General features: G+C 37.1%; 1 protein-coding gene across 1 annotated transcript; it reads left to right on the top strand.

The window, feature by feature from the left end:
* The first annotated feature begins 13,862 nt into the window (after positions 1-13,862).
* Positions 13,863-21,064, top strand: LOC104212638 (cyclin-H1-1-like). Its single transcript, XM_070160474.1, has 9 exons — positions 13,863-13,965; positions 14,044-14,116; positions 14,407-14,527; positions 14,613-14,681; positions 14,795-14,839; positions 19,361-19,438; positions 19,678-19,736; positions 19,819-19,903; positions 20,583-21,064. Exons 2-9 carry the CDS (start codon positions 14,082-14,084, stop codon positions 20,586-20,588), a joined length of 498 nt encoding a protein of 165 aa, XP_070016575.1. The 5' UTR covers positions 13,863-13,965; positions 14,044-14,081; the 3' UTR covers positions 20,589-21,064.
* The last annotated feature ends 1,757 nt before the right edge of the window (positions 21,065-22,821 follow it).

The following is a 22,821-nucleotide window of genomic DNA, read 5'->3' as shown; positions in this document are numbered from 1 at the left end:
GCACTTCATCCTGCTCCGGATTCTTAGCCGGCCTTTCAGTTTCTGTTGGGAATTGAAGGTGAGGGGTGTAAGTGTATGGCTCGGGTGCTTTAAAGGTGAGTTCAGGAGGATAGTATTGATTGTCTTGAACCTGAAACACTGGTTCATCAGGTGATTTTTGCAATGTGGCGGGTGGAGGTGCCACGAAAACAGGAGCAACTGGTGGAGGAGGGTTTTGTTTGGGTGGTGAAGCTTGGAGATTATAGGAAGTTTCCCCTTAATAGTATTTGACAATGGGGAAGCTCGCTGATGGACCAGTGGAAGGGTGTTCCGGAGTCCGAGCTGGTGAAAGGGAAGGAGTAGGGGGAAGTTTTGGTGATGTTTGTCCCTTAGCCCAGGCTAGGTGCATCCCAGCTATCTCTTGTCTCAACCTGTCTACTTCCTCCTTCATCATTTGCATCTTCGTCTTTTCCTCCACGACACTTTTGTCTGAACCAGACATACTTTCCGGAATGGGCCCTTTTGATCTTGTGTGGTAATGGTAATCTGCCAGACCGTTCTAACGAGCTAACTGTTTTGAAATCTCTTTCTCTGGTATAAACAACAAACTTGTCAGTGTTAGGGCTTAACACATATTGCAATTTCACATTGGGGAATGCAATGTTCCTAGGCAGTTTAACCATTTCTAACATGTTTTTGCTTCGATTGCATGCGTCATTCCGGCTTATGTCCTTTCTTTAGTCACTTTGCCTTTTCTTTTAGTGGTGGTCGAATCTTATGTAGATTGCCTACGTATCATGTCCCCGCATGAATCAGACCGGGCATAGTTCTGCCACAAAAAATAAAGACGCAACTTTGCATTTTATTACCAAAAAACGTTATTACAAGCTATCATTTGAAAAAAAAACAAACGAAATACAGAATCCACACTATTATCATTGTTTGATATGAAAAGAGCACAGAGGGGTAGACAACAGACTCTTAAAAAACAAACAAGTGCAGACTTTGAACTAGGGATACATTAAAGCCTTGAATTTTGGTGCCCGCGAGGTATCGTTCGGCCTTTCCGAGGGCTTTGGCGCCAGACCTCTTTGCAAGCTTTTTAATTCCTCCATGATCCGGTGGACATAGCCCATGACTGAAGCAAAAAGGGTATCACGGGGCATTTCTTCACATGTTAGGCACTTCGTGGTGATGTAGCGCCCAATCTCATCGATCCTACCCCTGATTCTATCCCTTTCCATACACAGCTGTTCTATTCGTTGATTCTTTAATCCCAATACTTAAATGTTGTCAACGAGCTGATCTTGGAACCTCTCCATTTGTTCTTCCATTCGGGCTATTGAGTCATAGCAGCGCTCCCTATTCGTTCTAGCATCTCGGGCTTGTTTAAAGACCCGATCACTGAGAGTGGAATTTATTTCTCTTAATATTGCAACGCTCCCTTCATAATCCCTTCTCACTTGCTATATGTGCTTTTTCCGCGCTGCTGTACCTTTTGCCCATCTGGCCCGTATTCTTGCTATGCTAGCCTCGGATCTTTCCAAGTCTTTTCGGCTTTCAATGACCTGATTCCTTAACCCTGCTATCAACCTTTTATCGGACCGGCTTCTCCGTTGGTTGTCGGCATCCATTTTCATCTTCCGGATCTGAGCTTTGAGGATCTCGCTTTCTCTGGCTAGTTTGTTCTTTTCTCCTTCGTCGACAACAACCTGCACTTTGTTCTCAAATTTCAGATCCTTAATCTGTTGTTTCAGCTTGCCTATTTCGGCCCGGTATCCCTGCTCTTTGGCCAACCAGTCCCACGATTCTTGCGACGCCTCAATGAACTCTTGAATGTGGGATTTTTTGGCTAGTCGTTCTGGCTCATCTCTTACAACATCTCTCTTCCTATACCAGGCGATATAAGCCGGTGAGACTTCACCTCGGGATAGGTCGCGCACTCGAGTGTTTACCATTAAATATTGGCATTCATTCCATATAGAACGAACGACTTCTTCATGAAATTGGTCGTTGGTGCTAACCTCGATTGCATAAACACTGAGATCTTCATCTGGGTGTACCACCTGACACCTCCCTAACTATCTCATCACCCGGTAAAGCGCATAAGGCTGAATGCCTCAGAGTCCCATTAAGAGGAAATAAGGACCCGTGGCGGGCATGTACACAATTTCTTCAACAGGAAGCCAACCCAATGTCCACCCTATTTGTGCTGCAGTGATGACACGAAGGCAAGATACCCAGTCTTCAGACCCTTCTAGCAATTTGAGCCCTGAAACCCTCGTGTTATATCCTTCAATGCAACCTTCGTTTGTAGATCTACAACTAATATACTGAGGATGATGACACAAGTGCTCGATCATCCACATTTGCAATAACAAGTTGCACCCTTCGAAAAAATCTGCCCCGACTTTACAGGTTGTGAGAGCTCGGTATATCTCGGACACTATCATAGGGACCAACGTGCTTTTGTTGTTGGTAATTAGGACCTTGACGACTCCAGCCACCTTTAAATCAATATTTCTGTCTTTCCGAGGAAACACCACAATGCCTATGTTCATCCCATTTTGTCCGATTCCCTGTACTGCAAACCCCGCTTTCCAGATCGTCGAACCATCCTATATGACCATACCTCTGGTATATGAACTGCAAAGTAGAAAACCCGTTATCCAATTCAGAGTACGAGACTCCATTGCTTATCTTCAGCAGATCCATGAACTTGTGCGAATTGACGGCTCTTGGTGTAATCAGATATTTGTTCCTTAGCCCCTCAGTAATGTCCATATATCCTACTACCTCTTCTAAGGTTGGGGTGAGTTCAAAATTCGAGAAGTGGAATACGTTGTGGGCCGGGTCCCAAAATGTAACCAAAGCTTTTATGATGTCACATCTGGGTCTGACGTTCAACAAACTGGTGAGGCCTCCCAGATGTGATTTGATCTTATCTCGCTATGACTTTTCCAAATCCTCCCACCACAAGCGCAACTCCAAAGGGATCTTGCTCCTAACTGTTACCGATAAACTTGGACCCATGCTCATTCTGCATGTTTGTTTGGGGTGATTAAGACTCATTGGACTCAAAGGAAGAATTGACACACATTTAAAACTCCGGTCTTGTCAATACGGCCCTTCAGCACTTCGAAAAAGATTTAAAGGTTGTGTTTTACCAACCGGACAAAACCTTAAAAATGACCAACAATGGCTGTTCTCGCAAAAACAGCCTTCCGACGTCTTTTTAGGGACATTCAGTTATTTTTACAAGAATGGAATCACCCGACTTATTTACGACGAAAAACTAAAAATTTTGACATTTTTTTAGCTATTTTTGCAAAAGGGGAGGTTGGACCCGATGAGGGTTGCCTACGTATCTCACATCCTGTGAGAATCAAACCGGCGTAGTTCGGGCCATATAAACTAAACTTTGTAAACAATACTCCTTTCTTTTCCAATAAATCAAACTAAATTTTTTTTTTCAAAATTTCGGCAGGGTTTTGACACTACTTGGACATTGATTTTATTTTTCTAAAAAAAAAATTAGTAGTTATCTACCTACACTGCTATATTTTTTTCTTTTTTTTTTCTTCAAAATTCCTGATTTTAGAAGCCGGTCAGCATGCAGATCTGAAGCAAATAAATGTGCAAAACAAACAAGATGCAGCAGGATGGTCTTTTTCATTTCAGGTTGCTTGTCCTAGACGGACTCAACCCCTGTATTGAGTCCCCTAAGTCAAATGCAACATGATGCAAATAAGCATTCCTACTAGGGATCCGGTATGAGGTTTTGTTATACTAGGTTTATCCTGGGTGTTTGTTCTAGACCTGGCTTACCCGAGTGGACAACTCGAGCCGAGGATGGGAACTGCGTACCGGTAACCAAAAGATCATCCGATTTTGCAACTCCTCCGAATCCTCGTTCTATTTTGGGATATGACGCTAACAGAAAGAAGTCACGACCAGCATGCACTCCTCAAGAGAGAGAAGAGAGGGATTTCATAGTAGTTTATATATACAGTTCAGATAATATCAAAGCGGTAAAAAGCAACATTTTAGCACATTAGGACAAAACATAAAATCAGATAATAAATGAAGCCAAATAATAACAATTATTCTAAGCTCGAATTTTTGAACCCTGAACCATAGATTCTGGGTTCGTTCCCCAGCAGAGTCGCCAGAGCTGTCACACCTCCTTTTTCACCCGCGCCACCCGCAAAGGGGCGCGGAAGGGAGTTTTTCCAATTAAAGGACAATCGAAACGGGATTTATTTATTTATTTCAGAGTCGCCACTTGGGAGATTTATGGTGTCCCAAGTCACCGATTGAATCCCGAATCGAGGAAAATATTCGACTTTCCAAATGAAGTCTGCGAACCAGAAATTCTAAGTAAGGAATTCTGTTGACCCGAGGGAAGGTGTTAGGCACCCCCGAATCCCGTGGTTCTAGCACGGTCGCTTAAATTGTTATAATGGCTAAATATCTGATTTAAATACATGTTGTGACTTATGTGCTTTTATTAAGTTTAAACCGCTTTTATTATTATCATTTATTTTATAGAATTGCAACGTCGTGAAAATGCATCTCGAACCACGTCACAATCAATGCACCCGTAGTTGTTAACACATTTCGACTCCGTTGAGATTTGAATTTGGGTCACATAAATGCGCACCCGAATTTAAGAATGTAATTTAATTAAGTCGCGCCTAAAGAGTCTAACGCGTTATTATCTTTGGGGAATGCCGTGAAATTTGCTAAACGGCCCATCCCGAAGTCTAAATATTCAATTAAACATTTATCGAGGGCCCCGCAATTTGTGCGTTTTATTGGGCGAGACTCATCTCATTTATTTTAAAAGGATAATCCTAAAGTGCCTACATTTTTTCCTATTAAATTTGTCTCTAAAAAATAAAAGAGAAAAAATCCTAATTAATTACATATTTAAAAATAACATATTAAATGCTAGGTTAAGACAAATGTTAACGGAAAGGAATATTACTAAAATTGTAATTATAAATACAATATGGAATTGTTAAATAATATATATTTAAAAGAAACTAATTATCCCATAACCAGATTAAACTCGCATTGTTAGATGACTTGAACTGTTGAAATTAATTATTTACAACTACTGAAAATTAGAATCAATCTTAATTACTAATGCATATTTCTAAAATTTATTAAATTTAACATTAACTCGCCTTGTTTGAACTCAAATCATGCCATAATGCCTAATTCGCGAAATTAATTTAAATTCATGCTTTAACTAAATTTAGCTACATGTTTTCGATTAACTTAATGTTGACAATATTAAAACCTTCATAACTAGTGAACTTAATCAGTTTTGCCAAGCCGATTTAGTAAAGACCGACTTATGTTATTTTCCTCTTATTCCAATTATTAAACAGTTTGACAGTAATGAGCATGCTTAAATATATACTACCTAATAATCAAGTTAAAGCAAAGTATTATTTAATACATCACTACCAGATGCCTAGTTATGCAGAGCGACAGAAATTTACAGAATAATAATACATGAAATAGCCTAAATACAATTAGTAAAAGAAACAAAGAAAAAGCTAAATTAAAACTTTAAAATTCCATTCTTCATATGTATTCATACTTTCACATTTCAGCTTACAAAATGCCAAAATTACAGTTGTGTACCTGGTATTGCCAATACAAGAAGAAGAAAGTCAGCAAAGTAGTATGTAACACAGCAACAACAACAAATAACCAGCAATATACAACAAACGGAACACCTAGTGACAGATTTGAAAACCGAATAAAATCCAGTAATAACCAGTGAAGTAGTAGCAAATAACCAATTAAACTCGAGAAACAAACCACATGAAAATCCAGAAACACCAATAATAATCAACGGGCAATAACAAAGTGAACTTCTTTTTTTTATTGAAAGACCAGTCAATGTTTAACCCTTAATTCTCTCTTAATGTTCAGAAAATTCTTTCTTTTAAACTCTCTTCAAATTCGAATCCCTAAAAATCTTTTAATATTTTTCGAATTTTTTCTCTTTATTTTCAGCTCATTCTCCTCTCTCTAATTCTGTCCAAGTCTGCTCTATTTATATCTCATAACAGACCCCTTAATCAATTAATAAAACCATCCATTTTCTCTTACCAAACCCACTACTACATAAAAAATGCAATTATTATTTTTTAAATCAACTTTTCTTGAGCCCCGTAATCCTACTATGTCTTGTTCCCCATGATTGATTAAACAAATGCATTATTCCCCACCATTATGTCTTGTCTCCCATTATTGATTAAATAAATGCATTATTCCCCACCATTATGTCTTGTCCTCCACTACATATTATTTTGTACATTATTTTTAATATTATTAGCTTAGTGGACAGAACACTCAAAATAAATAATTCTTCAGATTTTCAATTCCGAAAATACACCTCTAAAATTACTGAAATTACCATTTTACCCCTGAAAATACTGCAATTTATCATTCTACCCAATCAGGTATAACCAATTCACCTAATCAATTCTAACCAAATACATCAGCTATAACCAATTCTTAATCAAATTCAAACAACAAATTCAAACTAAATGATGAACAACAAAGAAACAACTGGAATTATTTTGACTGAACAATATTTTTTTAACAACAAACCTACTTTCAGATTCAACAAAAATAACAAACAAGTATATTCAAATCATTGAGCTCAAATTCAAATTAAACTTAAACAGAACAAACAAACAGATTCAAATTACTAAACTCAATAATCAATTGATCTTCAAATTAAATCCAACAACATTACAACCAAGATGAATGATTCAAACTAAATCAAAAAATTAAAAACCAAAACATAAGCTCACATTAAATCATTGGATTAAAAACGAACTTCAAACAAAAAATGAACACGAATTAAATCTAAATTAAGCAACAAAGATGACGGATTCAAGCGATTAAACTAACACTCTTCTATATTAAAACTAAACAAGAACATAAAACAAACTGAAGAAATAATCAAGAAATGATAACAACGAATAATAAAAGAATCAAAGATATACTGATTTCAAATCTGAGAGTATCAAACAATATACGGACAGAAATGAAACTTAAACCAACTAACCGGAAATGAACAACGACGAACTCGAACGGAAATGGCAAACTCGAACCAAGACTGCCAACGACCTAACAGATATCGACTTCAACGACAACCCACCTTCTCTTTTAAACTCGACGAACTCAGAACGGCAAACGACGACCCTAAACCTTGTTCTGTTTTCTGATTTTATCAATGGACAGACCATTTTCAAGTGTTGTTTTGGACTGATTTTTGGAAGAAGGGGCGGAGGAGTTGTGTTGTTATTTTGAAGGTGAGTCCATGAATGGAGGAACTAGATGGAGTTAGGGTTGGTCGCTGGTCTGGTTGGGTGGTTTCCGGCGAGGTGAGGGTCGTTTGTACAGGAACAACAGCGCCTTGGAGAGGAGTGGGACGTTGGTTCAGGTGAGTTTGGTGGTGAAGAGCGCTGCTGCGTATGTTGTTGCCGCTGGTTCACGACGGAGAAGAAGACGAAGCTGGCGGCTTGGGTGGTCGTTGGGCGTGAGGGAGCAGAAACAATGGGTTGTTTGGACGTGAAGGAGCAAAAGCAGCGGGTAGTGGTTGTTGAGGTCGTTCATGGCTGTCGTTGGACGATGGTGGAGCTGGAGGGTGGTAACGATGAAGACGATGGAGGCTGGTTGTTGGTCGTCGATGGAGCTGGTGTTCATGTTGTGCGTGTGTGTGTGTGTGTTGAATGAGAAGAGGCGGGGGGAAGGGAAGCCATGGTTGAGGAGTTCGGAGGTCGTTTGGGGTGAGTAGAGGAAGAAGAAGACGTAGCGAGGGGGTGGGTATTTGGGTGTAGGGTTTGGGGAGGGGGGAATGAAAATGAAAATGCAGAAAAGGGGTTGGGCGGTGGTTTGGTTATGGGGCGGACTGGGTCGGGTTGACCCATGGGTTCGGTTCTTTGGGCCTGTGGTTTAAAATTTTGAAGAATAGGCCCAATCCGATTTTTGTCTATTTTTGTTCTTTTCTATTTATTCAATTTCCTAATTAATAAAACTAAAATGTTAAGATTAAATTATAAAACCCAAAATTATCTAAAATATTAATTAGCTCCTAATAACAATTAACACACAATTAAATAACAATTAACGATAAAATCATACAATTTGGACGTTAAATGCTAAAAATGCAAAAATACATATTTTTATGATTTTTTCATTTTGTAAAACAAACTTGATTACTCCTAACTGTAGAATTAAATATTAAATGCAAATGCAACATATTTTTATATTTTTTATTAATATAACAAATAATGCACAGACAAAAATACAAATAATTATCAAATAAATGCCACGAAAACTCAAAAATTGCACACAAAGGAAAATTGTTTTATTTTGAATTTTTTGGGAGTAATTCTCATATAGGGCAAAAATCACGTGCTCACAACTCCTAACTGGCTAGTCTTACTCTATTGTGCTGTAGAAATATTCACAACTTTCCCCTAACCTACAACCTTAATGCTCGACCTCCATAATTCCCTGTCAAGGGCTATATCCTCAGTAATCCTAAGTCGCGCCATGTCCTGTCTGATCACCTCTCCCCAATACTTCTTAGGTCGCCCTCTACCTCTCCGCGTGCCCACTACAACCAGTCGCTCACACCTCCTCACCGGTGCATCAATGCTCCTCCTCTGAATGTGCCCGAACCATCTGAGTCTTACTTCCCGCATCTTGTCCTCCATGGGGCCACACCCACCTTCTCTCGAATATCTTCATTCCTAATCTTATCCATCCTTGTATGCCCCCACATCCACCTCAACATCCTCATCTCTGCTACTTTCATCTTCTGGATGTGTGAGTTCTTTACCGGCCAACATTCAGTTCCATATAACATTGCAGACCTAACCACTGCTCTATAAAACTTACCTTTTAGTAACGGTGGCACTTTTTTGTCACACAAGACTCCCGACGCTAACCTCCACTTCATCCACCCCACCCCTATACGGTGTGTGACATCCTCGTCAATCTCCCCGATCCCCTGAATAACCGATCCAAGGTACTTGAAACTACCCCTCTTGGGAATGACTTGAGAGTCAAGCCTCACTTCAACTCCCGCTTCCGTCGGCTCAACTCCAAATTTGCACTCGAGGTATTCCGTCTTCGTCCTGCTCAACTTGAAACCTTTAGACTCAAGAGCATGTCTCCAAATCTCTAGCCTCTCGTTGACGCCGCCTCGTGTCTCGTCAATTAGAATAATGTCATCAGCAAATAGCATGCACCATGGCACCTCCCCTTGAATATGATGAGTCAGTGCATCCATCACCAGGGCAAATAGGAATGGGCTGAGCGCAGACCCTTGGTGCAACCCCGTAATAACTGGAAAGTGTTCAGAGTCGCCTCCTACTGTCCTAACCCGAGTCTTAGCTCCATCATACATGTCTTTAATCACCCTAATATAGTTACTCGGGACCCCTTTATCCTCTAAGCAGCTCCATAAGACCTTCCTAGGAACCTTATCGTACGCTTTCTCCAGATCAATAAACACCATGTGGAGATCCTTCTTCTTATCTCTGTACTGTTCCACCATCCTCCTAATAAGGTGGATAGCTTCTGTGGTAGATCGTCCCGGCATGAACCCGAACTGGTTGTCTGAAATAGACACCGTCCTTCGCACTCTCATTTCTACCACTCTCTCCCAAACTTTCATGGTATGACTTAGTAATTTGATGCCCCTATAGTTGTTACAGCTCTGGACATCACCTTTGTTCTTATACAACGGGACCATTGTACTTGTATGATGGAGCTAAGACTCGGGTTAGGACAGTAGGAGGAGACTCTAAACATTTTCCAGTTATTACGGGGTTGCACCAAGGGTCTGCACTCAGCCCATTCCTATTTGCCCTGGTGATGGATGCACTGACTCATCATATTCAAGGGAGGTGCCATGGTGCATGCTATTTGCTGATGACATTATTCTAATTGACGAGACACGAGGCGGCGTCAACGAGAGGCTAGAGATCTGGAGACATGCTCTTGAGTCTAAAGGTTTCAAGTTAAGCAGGACGAAGACGGAATACCTCGAGTGCAAATTTGGAGTTGAGCCGACGGAAGCGGGAGTTGAAGTGAGGCTTGACTCTCAAGTCATTCCCAAAAGGGGTAGTTTCAAGTACCTTGGATCGGTTATTCAGGGGATCGGGGAGATTGACGAGGATGTCACACACCGTATAGGGGTGGGGTGGATGAAGTGGAGGTTAGCGTCGGGAGTCTTGTGTGACAAGAAAGTGCCACCGTTACTAAAAGGTAAGTTTTATAGAGCAGTGGTTAGGCCTGCCATGTTATATGGAACTGAATGTTGGCCGGTAAAGAACTCACACATCCAGAAGATGAAAGTAGCAGAGATGAGGATGTTGAGGTGGATGTGCGGGCATACAAGGATGGATAAGATTAGGAATGAAGATATTCGAGAGAAGGTGGGCGTGGCCCCCATGGAGGACAAGATGCGGGAAGCAAGACTCAGATGGTTCGGGCACATTCAGAGGAGGAGCACTGATGCACCGGTGAGGAGGTGTGAGCGACTGGCTGTAGTGGTCACGCGGAGAGGTAGATGACGACCTAAGAAGTATTGGGGAGAGGTGATCAGACAGGACATGGCGCGACTTAGGATTACTGAGGACATGGCCCTTGACAGGGAATTATGGAGGTCGAGTATTAAGGTTGTAGGTTAGGGGAGAGTTGTGAATATTTCTACAGCACAATAGAGTGAGACTAGCCAGTTAGGAGTTAGACTAAGAAGGTCATTGGTCGTCTATTGATGCAGGGCTTTACCTGCTAGTTTTACTATACCAGCCATCTTTTTCGTATTTCGTATTCTGTATTTCATATCTATTGTATCGCTGTTATTTTATTATGCATTTTTGTGGTACTAATATATCGGCTTCTGTTGTTTTTTTTGAGCCGAGGGTCTCCTGGAAACAGCCTCTCTACCCTTCGGGGTAGGGGTAAGGTCTGCGTACATATTACCCTCCCCAGACCTCACGTGTGGGATTATACTGGGTTGTTGTTGTTGTTGTTGTTGTTGTTGTTGTTGTAACTCAAATACATAGATTATAAGATAAGGATATCTTAGAATATTTTTTTTTATTTACATTGTGTGTCGTTTTTAAAAAAATCACTATTGCTAACAAAGTGATATGATTTTCGAATTTGAATTTAATTATAATTTAAGTAGTTTGCATTGAGGTTAAGCCAAACATGGTGAAAAAATTGCTTAGCAATTTTAAGACAATATATGCAATGTTATATAATAACAATCAATTAATCTAACATTTAATGATTCAAAGAACAAAAAATCTGTATATGTAAGGGTATTAAAAATTTGAAATTTGTGGCTAGAGATATCGATAAACTCAAAATGGAGTCATACTGAAATAAAATTTACTGACTAAAGAATCATTTAAATTTTTAGCTAGCCGATTAAAGTGAATTTTAAATTAAGGATAATATCTTCACTTGCATCATTATAATAATAATTATTTTATTGAAATATATATAATGTTGTAGAAATTGAAATTTTAAAATAGAAATATTTTTTTAAACATAATAGCATACCAAATAAGAATTTAAGTAGTAGTAAAAGAGTCACGTCGTAACCAAAAAATCGTTCATATTGTGCCAACCTTTGTGCTTATCCAGAGCTCATAAATACGAGTTATTATTTCGTGACTATTTTTAGGTTCTAATGACACCAATAAGAATGGTGCAAAAATAAAATTATCACTACGAGATTTGAGAAAATGTTAGCCTTTTTTCGTGTAGAGTTTCATAAACAATATCTAACGATTATCTATAATTACCTAGAACATTTAAATTTTAAGGTTATTTACATATAATTCAAATAACTCACATATTTAACATGGTTAATGTCAAATATCAAAATGGAGTCATACTAGAAAGAAAATCACGGGCTAAAGAACTTTTTAAATTTTAGATAGCCGACTGAAATGAGTTTTGAATTAAGGATAATATTTTCACTTACATTGTTATAAAAATAATTATTATTGAAAAATAAAATTTTAGAAACTGAAAATTTAAAATAGAAATAATTTTAGAATATATCAACACACCAAATAAGAGTTCAAGCAATAGTAAAAGAATCAAGTCGTATCCAAAGAGTCCTTGATAGTCTCAACCTTTGATTGTTTTGCCATAAATATGAGTTATTATTTTGTTTTCTGGCTATTTTTTTGATCCAATGACACATGCGAGAATGGTACTAAAAAAGAAAAATAGAATTATAACTAGGAGATTTGAGAAATGTTTAATCATTTTCATGTCTTAATTAATATCCAATGATTATCTATATTTATCGAGAAGGTTTAAATTTTAAGATTTTTTACGTTATAATCCAAATAACTCAAATATTTAACATGGTTAGTGTCCGCGCATCTACGCGGGTGCTAATACCAGTATCATATTACTTGCATAATAATATGTAATTAAAAACGACACGAGAATACCAAACAAAAGAGTGTTTAAGTGGGCGTTTGGACATAAGAATTGTAAAATTTCAAAATAGGGTGAAATTTTTTTTCAAGTAAAAATACTATTTGAAATTTAGAATCGTGTTTGGACATGAATATAATTTTGTATTGTTTTTGAAGTTATGTGAGTGAAAATTTTGAAAAATAATTTTTTTTGAGTTTTTCAAATTTTTGAAAATTTTCAAAATACATATTCAAGTGAAAATTGAAAATTTTACGAACAAACGATGATTTCGAAAAAAGGTGAAAATTTTTTAGAAAAAGAAAAAAATTTCTTGTGTCCAAACGGGCTCAAATTATACTGTTCCAAATTTGTGTGAACAACTAAAAAACAAAAATGTGCAGTATAAAATGGACCTAGGTTTGAATTATAGTGAGAACATCCAAACCAAAATTAGAATCGGCAGAGTTACTTATGGCTGATTCCATGACATCCACCCATAGAACCAATTGGATTTTTACTCCCCAAGATATTGTGAGTTACAATTCCTCACCCCTATATATATTTTTTTGGGGTAAAGTGGCTTTGCTGTATTTGTATTCGTAGAAGTATTCAGCAAAGTTCAAATATTGGAGAATATGGATTTTTATTTTACGTTTTCTCGTTTGATTTGAGTTTTTTTTTTGTGTTTATGGATGGTTTACTTTATAAACAGAATGATAAGTATAATGCTGCTAATCAAAGAGCCAAACAAGCACTTGAAGAGGTATGCTAGCAATTTTTTTTTTTTTTTTTGGGTTTCAGCATACAAGAACGACCCATCAATATCAACTTCCGTTCGTGTTGTTCCATACTTCACAATAGAACTAGCTATCAGTATTATCAATAAGCCTACAAGCACTATAAATTAGAGCTCTGTTCTGGACCATAAAACTTTCAGGTAATGCTGCTTATAAATTTAGGCGAATGTTAAAGCGTGGAGAAAGTTAAACATAATTGTTTGAAGAAAACATACAGCAGGCATATATAACTTCATACACCATACGCATGATAAAAGTTTACGAGCACCCTATGTTTACATCAACCAAATAAATACATGACATGTATCTTCTTTATACGTTGTTATCACTAAATTATTGTTAATTAATACACATTCTCATCTTAATTTGTGACTTAATCATGGTAAATTAGTATAGTATAGTGTAAAACTGGGTGGGGTAAGTTTTTAACCCATGCACATTTGCAGTTAAAATGGAAAAACTAATCAATCTGACAACAATAGCACAATGTCGAAAAACACATTGATATTGCCTTCAGCCGAACAAAACCTAATTAGGTGAAAAGGAACACATATACACAAGGTTGGTTGGCATGTTAGCTGAAAAGCGTCCAAAACCGCTCAAGGTTGAAGAAGAACAACTTCTAAGGGCTTTTTACGAGTTCAAAATTCAAGACGTCTGGGATGCTTTTAAGTTCCCACGTAAAATTCAGGTATAAATTTTTTATTATTGATCAGCTACGATTAATGAATCAACTAGAAAGTTAAACAGCTCTCATGGTTGTTTGCAGGCAACAACTCTCATTTACTTTAAGAGGTTTTATCTGCAATGGTCTGTGATGGAACATCACCCCAAAAAATTATGTAAGCTTCTTATTTGTCTTCTGTTCGCTTTCCTCTCCCCTAAATTAACTCCAAAAAAAGGTGAGAATGTGAGAAAGATAGAAAGCAGAAGCCCCCTATCTTTCTGCATTGTTTGATTGGTCATTTGGACAACAAGTACTTTTGCCAAATTCAAGTTGAACTGCATCTTAAAAACATAAACAAGTCATCTGGAGTCTTACATATAATGATGCATACAGTAGTAGTTGATACTTGGCAAGGCATAACTTACTAGTGGTCCCCCCCCCCCCCCTTTTCTTTTTTTTTTGTAGGTTAACCTGCATATATGCAGCTTGCAAGGCAGAGGAAAACCATGTATCAGCTGAGGAGCTTGGTAAGGGGATCGGGCAGGATCATCATGTAATTCTCAATAATGAGATGCTGGTTTTCCAGGCATGGATTTCATTTAAAGGTCATTTCCTTCTATATTTTCCTTTATATTTTGCTCTAATCAACTTTTCTAACCTTTCTTTTGCAGAGTCTAGGATTTGATCTTATTGTTTATGCTCCATATCATACACTTGATGGATTTATCAGTGATTTAGAGGTCTTTTTCGGTTGATCTGTTTCATTTTCCCTAAATAATTGGTAGTTATTTCCACACCCTGTACTGCTGATTTTCTTCATTCTAATTATTGAGTATTACTATTGAAATTTTAGGAGTTCTGCGGAGCTAAAGATGATGACCAGATTGTGGCACTGAAGGTAATTGTTATCTCCTTTTGACAATATAAGGTAGCTCAAGTGGAAAGTTCCCTCCACCTCCAACTTTGAGGTTGAGGGTTTGAGTTATCAGGGGATCAGGTGGAGGAAATGGGCCACTATTGACTCCTGGGGAGGGGTTGCTTGTGGAGTAGATGTGGGTTAACATATAAAAAATAGTTATTTCCGTTGCCATATAATTTTCCTTTTATAAAATAAAATGTTCTTTGATTATTTCTGTTCCTTGTAGAATCTTTGCTTCTAACAATTGAACTTTGTTCACTGTTGTTCAATAAGTAGTTCACAGTTAAACCAATTTAACCAGGGAACTCTATATGCGATATTGAAACTCTTCAGTTTCCTTCTGATGGAACAAATACAGATTTCACTCCTCCCATTGCTGTTGTTCCTAATGGTTCCTCAAAAGATCAAGGTTAATGCATCTTCTTGGTAGAATATCATCAGTTTTTTTTTAACATCATTAAAGTTGGTAGTATCTTGGAGATTGATCAATCATTGATAGTTCAGTTTAGAGTGCTTAGAATTTCCTATCATAGATTTTAGTTTCTCTATCTAGCTCATAGAGCTACCAACCAGCTAATCTTCTTTTGAACTGCAATTTTTTTTGTTCAAAACATTTCTGTGTATGCAATTCCCGACAAGAACTAAGGCTGTATTGTGGTCCGGGCCCGGGCCTAAATGGGCCAAACGGGCCTGGGCTTAGGCGGTCCCGGGCCTAACGGGCCAAATGAGTGGAACCGGCCCACTACGGTCCTAAGCCCACATGGGCCCGGGCTAAATGGGCCGGGCCCGCGGCCTAAACGGGCTTTTTCGTTCCAGGCTATTTTTTTTAATTTTTTTTATCTAAGGCAATTTCTTGTAAACTATATATGTATATACTAATATAAATTGCTTATATATAGCTATATAAATATATATAGTATATATAGTATGTATATATAATTATATATTGCCTTATATAATATATAACTTATATATATTATATATACTATATCTATATCTATAATATATATATATATATATATATATATATATATAGTGCCTTATAAATATATATATTGCCTTATATATATATATATATGTATATATAGTTTATATGTATTAGATATATAATATATCTACTATATCAAATTTAAACACAAAATAAATTGCAAAGAAATATTCAAGGGAATGTCTTATAATTTTTATTATTACGACATTAACAAAAAATGACAATATCTTTCTTAGTCTTCCTCCCCCTAATGGAATGAGCACAACAAGGTACTAATACCACCATTAAAAGGAAAAAAAGTAAGGAAGATGTGCCAAAATACAAGTTACATATTAGTCTATGTATTATCTCTAACAAATCTCATAAATCCTTCAAGGCCCGGAGGAATTTCCGTTGGTGGTGGTGGAAAAGAAGCTTGTTCATCACCACTTCCGGGCGAAGCAGCATCCTGCGCAAGTTTCGCTAGCATTTCTTCATAAGCTTCGTCTATCTCCGGTTGTAATTCTGTAAGTCCAAAATTTCTTCTTTCCGAACTGATCCAATCTCTGAAGAGTACTGATTTTTCCAAGCTCTCCCTCATAGACGCTCTATGATCACCGATTTGAAGTCTCGCTTGACTGAAAGCGCTCTCCGATGCCACTGTTGAAGCTTGAACACTTAAAATATCTCGAGCCATCCTTGAAAGAACCGGATAGTGTTTTGGTTTGTCCTTCCACCATTCCAAAACATTGAAGGAGCCGTCGGGATTCTCTGACTCAAGTCCCTGCGACAAATAAACTTGAATCTCATTTAGTTGTGAACTATCACCAATATTATCACCTTGAGAACCCCGGAACTCCGTCCAAGAACTAAGGGCTTTTAGGCCCGCAGTTCTTTTAGATGATTACGAACTAGACGAAGTAGGAGTTGGAACATTTGATCTAGCATGATCTAAGGCAAGTTGATAAGCATTATAAATTGTTTGAGCATTTATTTTAATTGAGGCTTTTGCATCTCTAAGTGTAGCAAATTCCTCAACTGAAAATGATAAAGCGTTATAAATTTTTGAGTACCAAAAATGAGGACCTCCTAATTTCATTGTAGGATTTAACACTGCAACAACACCAAAAATAGGGGATAGGGAAAAAATATTTTTTAAACTTAACTTTCATAGAATTAATAGCTTGTTCATAAATTACCCCACTCTCTGAAAATTGAGTAAATAAATCTGCAAGTGTTGCAATATAAACTAAACAGTTAGAAATAGTAGGATAATATTGCTCAGATAATTCATTTGTAGCAACATGAAATTCTTCTAAAAAGTCTACAAGCATTTTAACATTAGTCCAATCTTGATTTGTAAGGTGCTCATCATCATCATCATCATCATCATCACCTACACGAGCATTATATGTTGCGCTTATTGGATTTCTATATTCATATGCAACAACTAAACTTTCATACATGTAATTCCATCTAGTTGGACAAAGTTTAAGAACCTTTCTTTCTCTAAGGCCAAATTCATCACATTTTTTAAAATAATCTCTAAGTCTACTTCTACGGTTTGAATAAAAAAGCCAATTAAGAGCCATTTTAACCTTTTCAATTTCTACATTTAAAACTTTCATACCATCACCGACGATTAAATGGTAAATATGACAAATACATCTAACATGAAAAATATTACTAAATACAGGATTTAGTGTAGTTGTAAGTAAACCTATAGTATTAGTGTTACTAGAAGCATTATCCATTGAAACCGACATAATTTTATCTCTAATGCAAAAATATCTACAAATATCTGCAACTGTGTTAGCAATAAACTTACCTGTGTGGCGTGAATTAATTATTCTATAAGCAATAATGCGCTTTTGCATTATCCACTCCTCATCTATCCAATGACTTGTAACAGTTAGATAATCACAGTCATTACCACTTCTACCAATATCAGTAGTAATAGCAATGCGACAATCTATATGAGTAAATAAATAGCGCAAATATTGTTCATATTCATGTTTATATTTATAAATATCACTCTTTACGGTTGCGCGAGACCATCATTTATAAGTAGGATTAAAAACTCTTCTAATATAATGCACAAAATGAGGGCTAGAAGGAAAACTATAGGGTAAGCACATAACAGTAATCATTTTTGCCAATTCTTCACGATCTTTATTTGGATCATAGTATAAAATGCCACCGGTAACAGTGTTAATTCCCGGTTGAACTAGATTTGAACCTGTACTAGGGTTAACCGTAGTATCTACACTTGTCCCCTCTTGGGCATCTTTCATTTGTAAATATCTAGCTTTATCTCTAGGGTGTTTCAATATGTGTCTAATCAAACTACCCGTACCGCTACGGTCTCCAGTATATTTATGAGCCATCAAACACCCACAAGTTTTACACTTAGCCTTATTTTGTTTTCTTAGTTGAGTAAAAAAGTGCCAAACAAGAGATGTTTCGGGCCGTTTAGAAGGTTTTCTATTAAAAGTAGGGGTTACTACAGGAGGGTCAGGCGAGGCATCAGTTGGGTTATTAACAGGACTAGTAGGTGTATCATCTAAATCCGGTTGCATTTCATCTAAATCATCATTTTCCTCATCATTTTCAAAGATAGTTTGATTAGGATAAAGAGCATTCATAACTTCTTCATTTAATTGTTGACCTGGTGCAACATCATGACAAAATTGACTATCAGAAAATTGAAAACAAGGGTTATCACTATTAAGAATAATAGGTGGAGGATGACGGGTAACAGGTCTGGGTCGGAGAGCCGGGGGAAGAGTAGTAGCTTGGCGACTAGATTCACCAATTTTAGATTTTCCCTTACCCTTACCACCAAATATTTTTTTCAAAGAAAAGTCCATATTAATTATAATTATACTAAATAAAACAAACAAAACTATAATATTAAAACTTAAGAGTTGGAACGAGTTTACCGAATTGACGAACAACTTCTTGAAAATTGAATATCGTTGAAGACTTCAATTCACCAACTTCACAATTTTTCACGAAATTGCAATAATAAAGTAAGCAATTATAGAAGAAAATTAGAGAGAGATTGATGAATTTGTGAGTAAAAATGAAAGAATGAGGGGTATTTATAGTTGAGAATAGGAAAAAGTGTAATTATAAAAAGTTTGGGAGCCAAATGGCTATTTTTTAAAGTTCCAAACGGCTGAAAATTGAAGGCCAACGCCTAGATTTTAAAAATCTGACCGTTGGCCCGTTTGAACCGGCCCATTTGGCCTGTTTGGCACGCGGTCCCGGGCCGGTCCCCAGGCTAGGCCCGGTCCACAATACACCCTTAACAAGAACAAGGAATCGACTCCCTCATAAGTAGTTGGTGACATTTTGGACATGCATAGATGCATTACTAACTGTGGTTCATCTTCTGTAGATAATGGATTAATTTGGTAATTCCTTGTAGAGTTCTTACACTTACACTATATATGGGAGATAATTCAACTCAGATTACTCCGACCTATGGAATCGTTTACCAGCTTAATGTATATTCTTTTGAAGTACAGGCTTCACTTGAAACTGCTAGGATGGAAGCAGATAAGATTATGCGTACCAATGGACCACTTCTATTCCCGCCCGGGCAGGTATTATTTTATCAGTTACATGATCTATTGGAATGATTTTATATTGTATAGATCTAACTGCTAGCTCTCCCTACTTATAGAGGATTATATTAACAGATACGTATACCTTTGATGCTTGAACACAAAACTCTGGCTTTGTGTTCTGTGATGATTTGCTCTATTAAAGTGTGCTATAGATAATCCTTAATGCACATCTTCTTCGATAATTTTCTGCTTTAAGTTCTTTTTACCTATTTCAGTTGGCATTAGCAGCTCTGCATAGAGCTAACACAGAGCATGGCATATTTGATTTTGAGAGGTCTCAATCCCTTTCTCATTTGGACAGAATCCATAATAATTCCTTAATCCTTTGACTGACATGATAATGGTTCTTCAATCAGGTACCTTAGAAGTGTCCTATCACGTCATCATCCAGCTCATACCATTTCAGAACTTACTGCTTCTATAAATGCCATTGATTCTTTGGCAAGTACTTAATCCTGTTATTACTGTATGTCTGGAATTGTTTATCTTTTTTCCTCTTCTTTCGGGAAATATTACTGTCCTTTCCCCGAAATCTTCTTCTGGATTTAATGTAGTCCTACCTGAACTCCTGACATTTGAACAGATTGGTAAACTTGTGACTCCTACTTCCAAAGATGTGAACATCTTTAATGTAGCACATTGATCGAAAACTCAAATCATGTCTTGAACCTGGTTCACATGACCTAAGTTGCTCGGACTCTGGTGCGGGTATCCGATACGGGGACGGATCCGAGTATCTGATTCGGCTAATAAAAAATTGAGCTATAAAAATATTGTAAATTTTGAGAGATAATCTGTGAAAAACTTACATGAATATTGTAGAATTCAATTTTTCACTCCTAAATCTGTTTTATTTTTGATTTTGAGATCAAAATCTAAATTTTTCTCCCAAATTTGTCGATGGACTCCGGTCAAAGTGTCCGAAGTCAGTTGACCGAATCCGTGACGTATCCCGCTCCCGTCCCCGTCTTGTATTGGGACGGGGACGGCACCAAAATCGAAGAGTCCACCCAACTTAGCACCTGACAAGTACATTTATCAACTCTGATTTGGTCGTCATTTTATCAGCTTTTGGTTTCCCCATACATAGGCAGAAAATGATGCTGGTTTGTAAATGCAGGAGTAAGAAAAGGAAGCATAGATCCAAGGATAGTTCAAAAGTGGTTATGGACATGTCTTGAACTGCTCTCACTCAAGTTCGTAGCTTCAAGCATATGTTATTTGGCTGGTGGAATTAATTCTTGTCATTGTTGCTCATCGGTTTCCTAATATAGAGTAGAAATCAAGTTAGACTGCAAGTCCACTGCATTTTGCGTCAGGTCGAGAGCAGAAGCCATCCTTACAGATGGGAATTTTGAACTGCCATGCCCGAAGTTAGACTAACCACTGCAAATGGGGAAAAAGTTGATATTGACTGGACCTAAATGATCCTTAAGATGTGTATGCGCGAACAGACAAGTGGTTGCCCTCATTGGAGATGGTTCAACCGTTTCACATTTAGCTTTACTGGTTTCCTAAATTGATCTTTCATTGTATAGTCAGTTGAAATGTCCCGACTAGTAAGATAAACCTGAAACTGATATCTGATTGGTCTCTTCCATTTACTTGACTGTATATTTGGAGCTTGTTACTTTTGGTCTTTGCTTTTGCTGAGAAACATCACACAGGGGCTAAACCATACCACCAGGATCTTCTTTTTAGGAATACTGTAGCGTGGAGCATCCAACTTAATAAGGGCGCAAAGGACTGAATAAAAAAGAAAAGTAGCCGTTATCCTATCTTTATTTTCAGTGCAATAAACGTGCTCGATCGGAGCCAGTACTAATTTTCATTTTATCCAATCTCTTTTCCATATTTATTTCCAATTATCCGAGCATAAAAAAAAAATACTTTAATCTTATGGTTAGAAGGACCTTAACAGGTAACAGGGCTAGGCCCTGTTTGTTTTCCTATATAGGGAATCTTAATTTGAATAGTTCACACCTAAATTCGTTAAATAGCATTTTTTTTTAAAATCACTTTTTGTTTTGAATAGATTTGTTTCATTTTGATCTTTAACGAATAGCCCGTTTGGCCGAACTTCTAAAATCAGCTTATTTAGATAAGTGTTTTTCTCAAAAGTATTTTTAAAAAAAAATGTTTTTCATGAGAAGTAGTTTGTGTTTGGCCGATTAATTAGAAAAACACTTTTGAGCAGTAATTAGTGTTTGACCAAGCTTTTGAAAATTGCTTCTAAGTGTATTTTTCTCAAAAATGCTTATCAGAAAAGTGCTTTTGGAGAGAAGCTACTTTTTTCTGTTTCTTCAAATCTGCTTCTGCTTTTCCTCAAAAGCATTATTTTTTTTCTTCCAAAAGCTTGGCCAAATACCTCAATTTTTGGCCAAAAAAAAGCTTGACCACACAGGTAGAAGTCTCCATCCACCAACCACAACTGCTGTCACGACCAATCTTTCTCCTCTTGCCTAAACTCTTCCTTTCCTTTCCTCATCTTTTATCTTAAGAGACCATCAATTAGCACAAAAAGGGGGAATACAAAAATTAAAGAGTGTACACAACGATAGATCATCCAAAAAGAAGAAAACAATGAGTTACCTGGAAAAAAAAACGAAGAGTAGCCGCACTGGAACGTCTTAATTATAATAGCATTTGGAAGCGATTTTCATCTATAGAGAACCTATTTACTCCTATATAATAACAAAAGGTTTTGTTCAGATTAAGATATCTCTAGTATTTTTTTGATGTAATATTAATTGCTACTTTAATTTTATCTGAATATATATTTATTAACAATTAAAATTATACATACTCAGATGTAATATGTGTTTATTTTCGTATTTTCTCGGGGAAGGGCAAAACTCGTATGTATAGCGTAAAAATTGCACGGGGCACCCTATTTGGTCGCCCCCATTTAACCTATACCCATTTTTTTTTAAAAGTTTTAACTTGTACACACTTTTTAAACAACTTCAGCCCCCTTTCTCCTCCTTCTCCTTCTCCTCCTCCTCCTCCTCCTCCTCCTCCTCCTCCTTCTTCTTCTTCTTCTTCTTCTTCTTCTTCTTTCTTCTGTTGCTGTTGGTGCTGCTATGAAACTTCAGTTCATGGGATAGTTGTCATAAGTAATTTGGTCTTCCCCATTTAACCTATACCCATTTTTTTAAAAGTTTTAACTTGTACACACTTTTTATACAACTTCAGCCCCCCTTCTCCTTCTCCTCCTCCTTCTCCTTTTCATGGGATGATTGCCATAAGTATATTTATCAGATTATTTAAAAACAAATTATAAATAATGTAGACAATAGTTTGTGAATATTTCCATGTACGGGAAGTTTAAAGTCACACTTAGTGATTCTTTTCATGAT

This window comes from Nicotiana sylvestris, chromosome 1 (assembly GCF_000393655.2).
Source record: "Nicotiana sylvestris chromosome 1, ASM39365v2, whole genome shotgun sequence".
Classification (NCBI taxonomy): Eukaryota; Viridiplantae; Streptophyta; class Magnoliopsida; order Solanales; family Solanaceae; genus Nicotiana; species Nicotiana sylvestris.
Note: the sequence above shows the minus strand (reverse complement) of the source record. Positions and strands in the feature narration are given on the sequence as shown.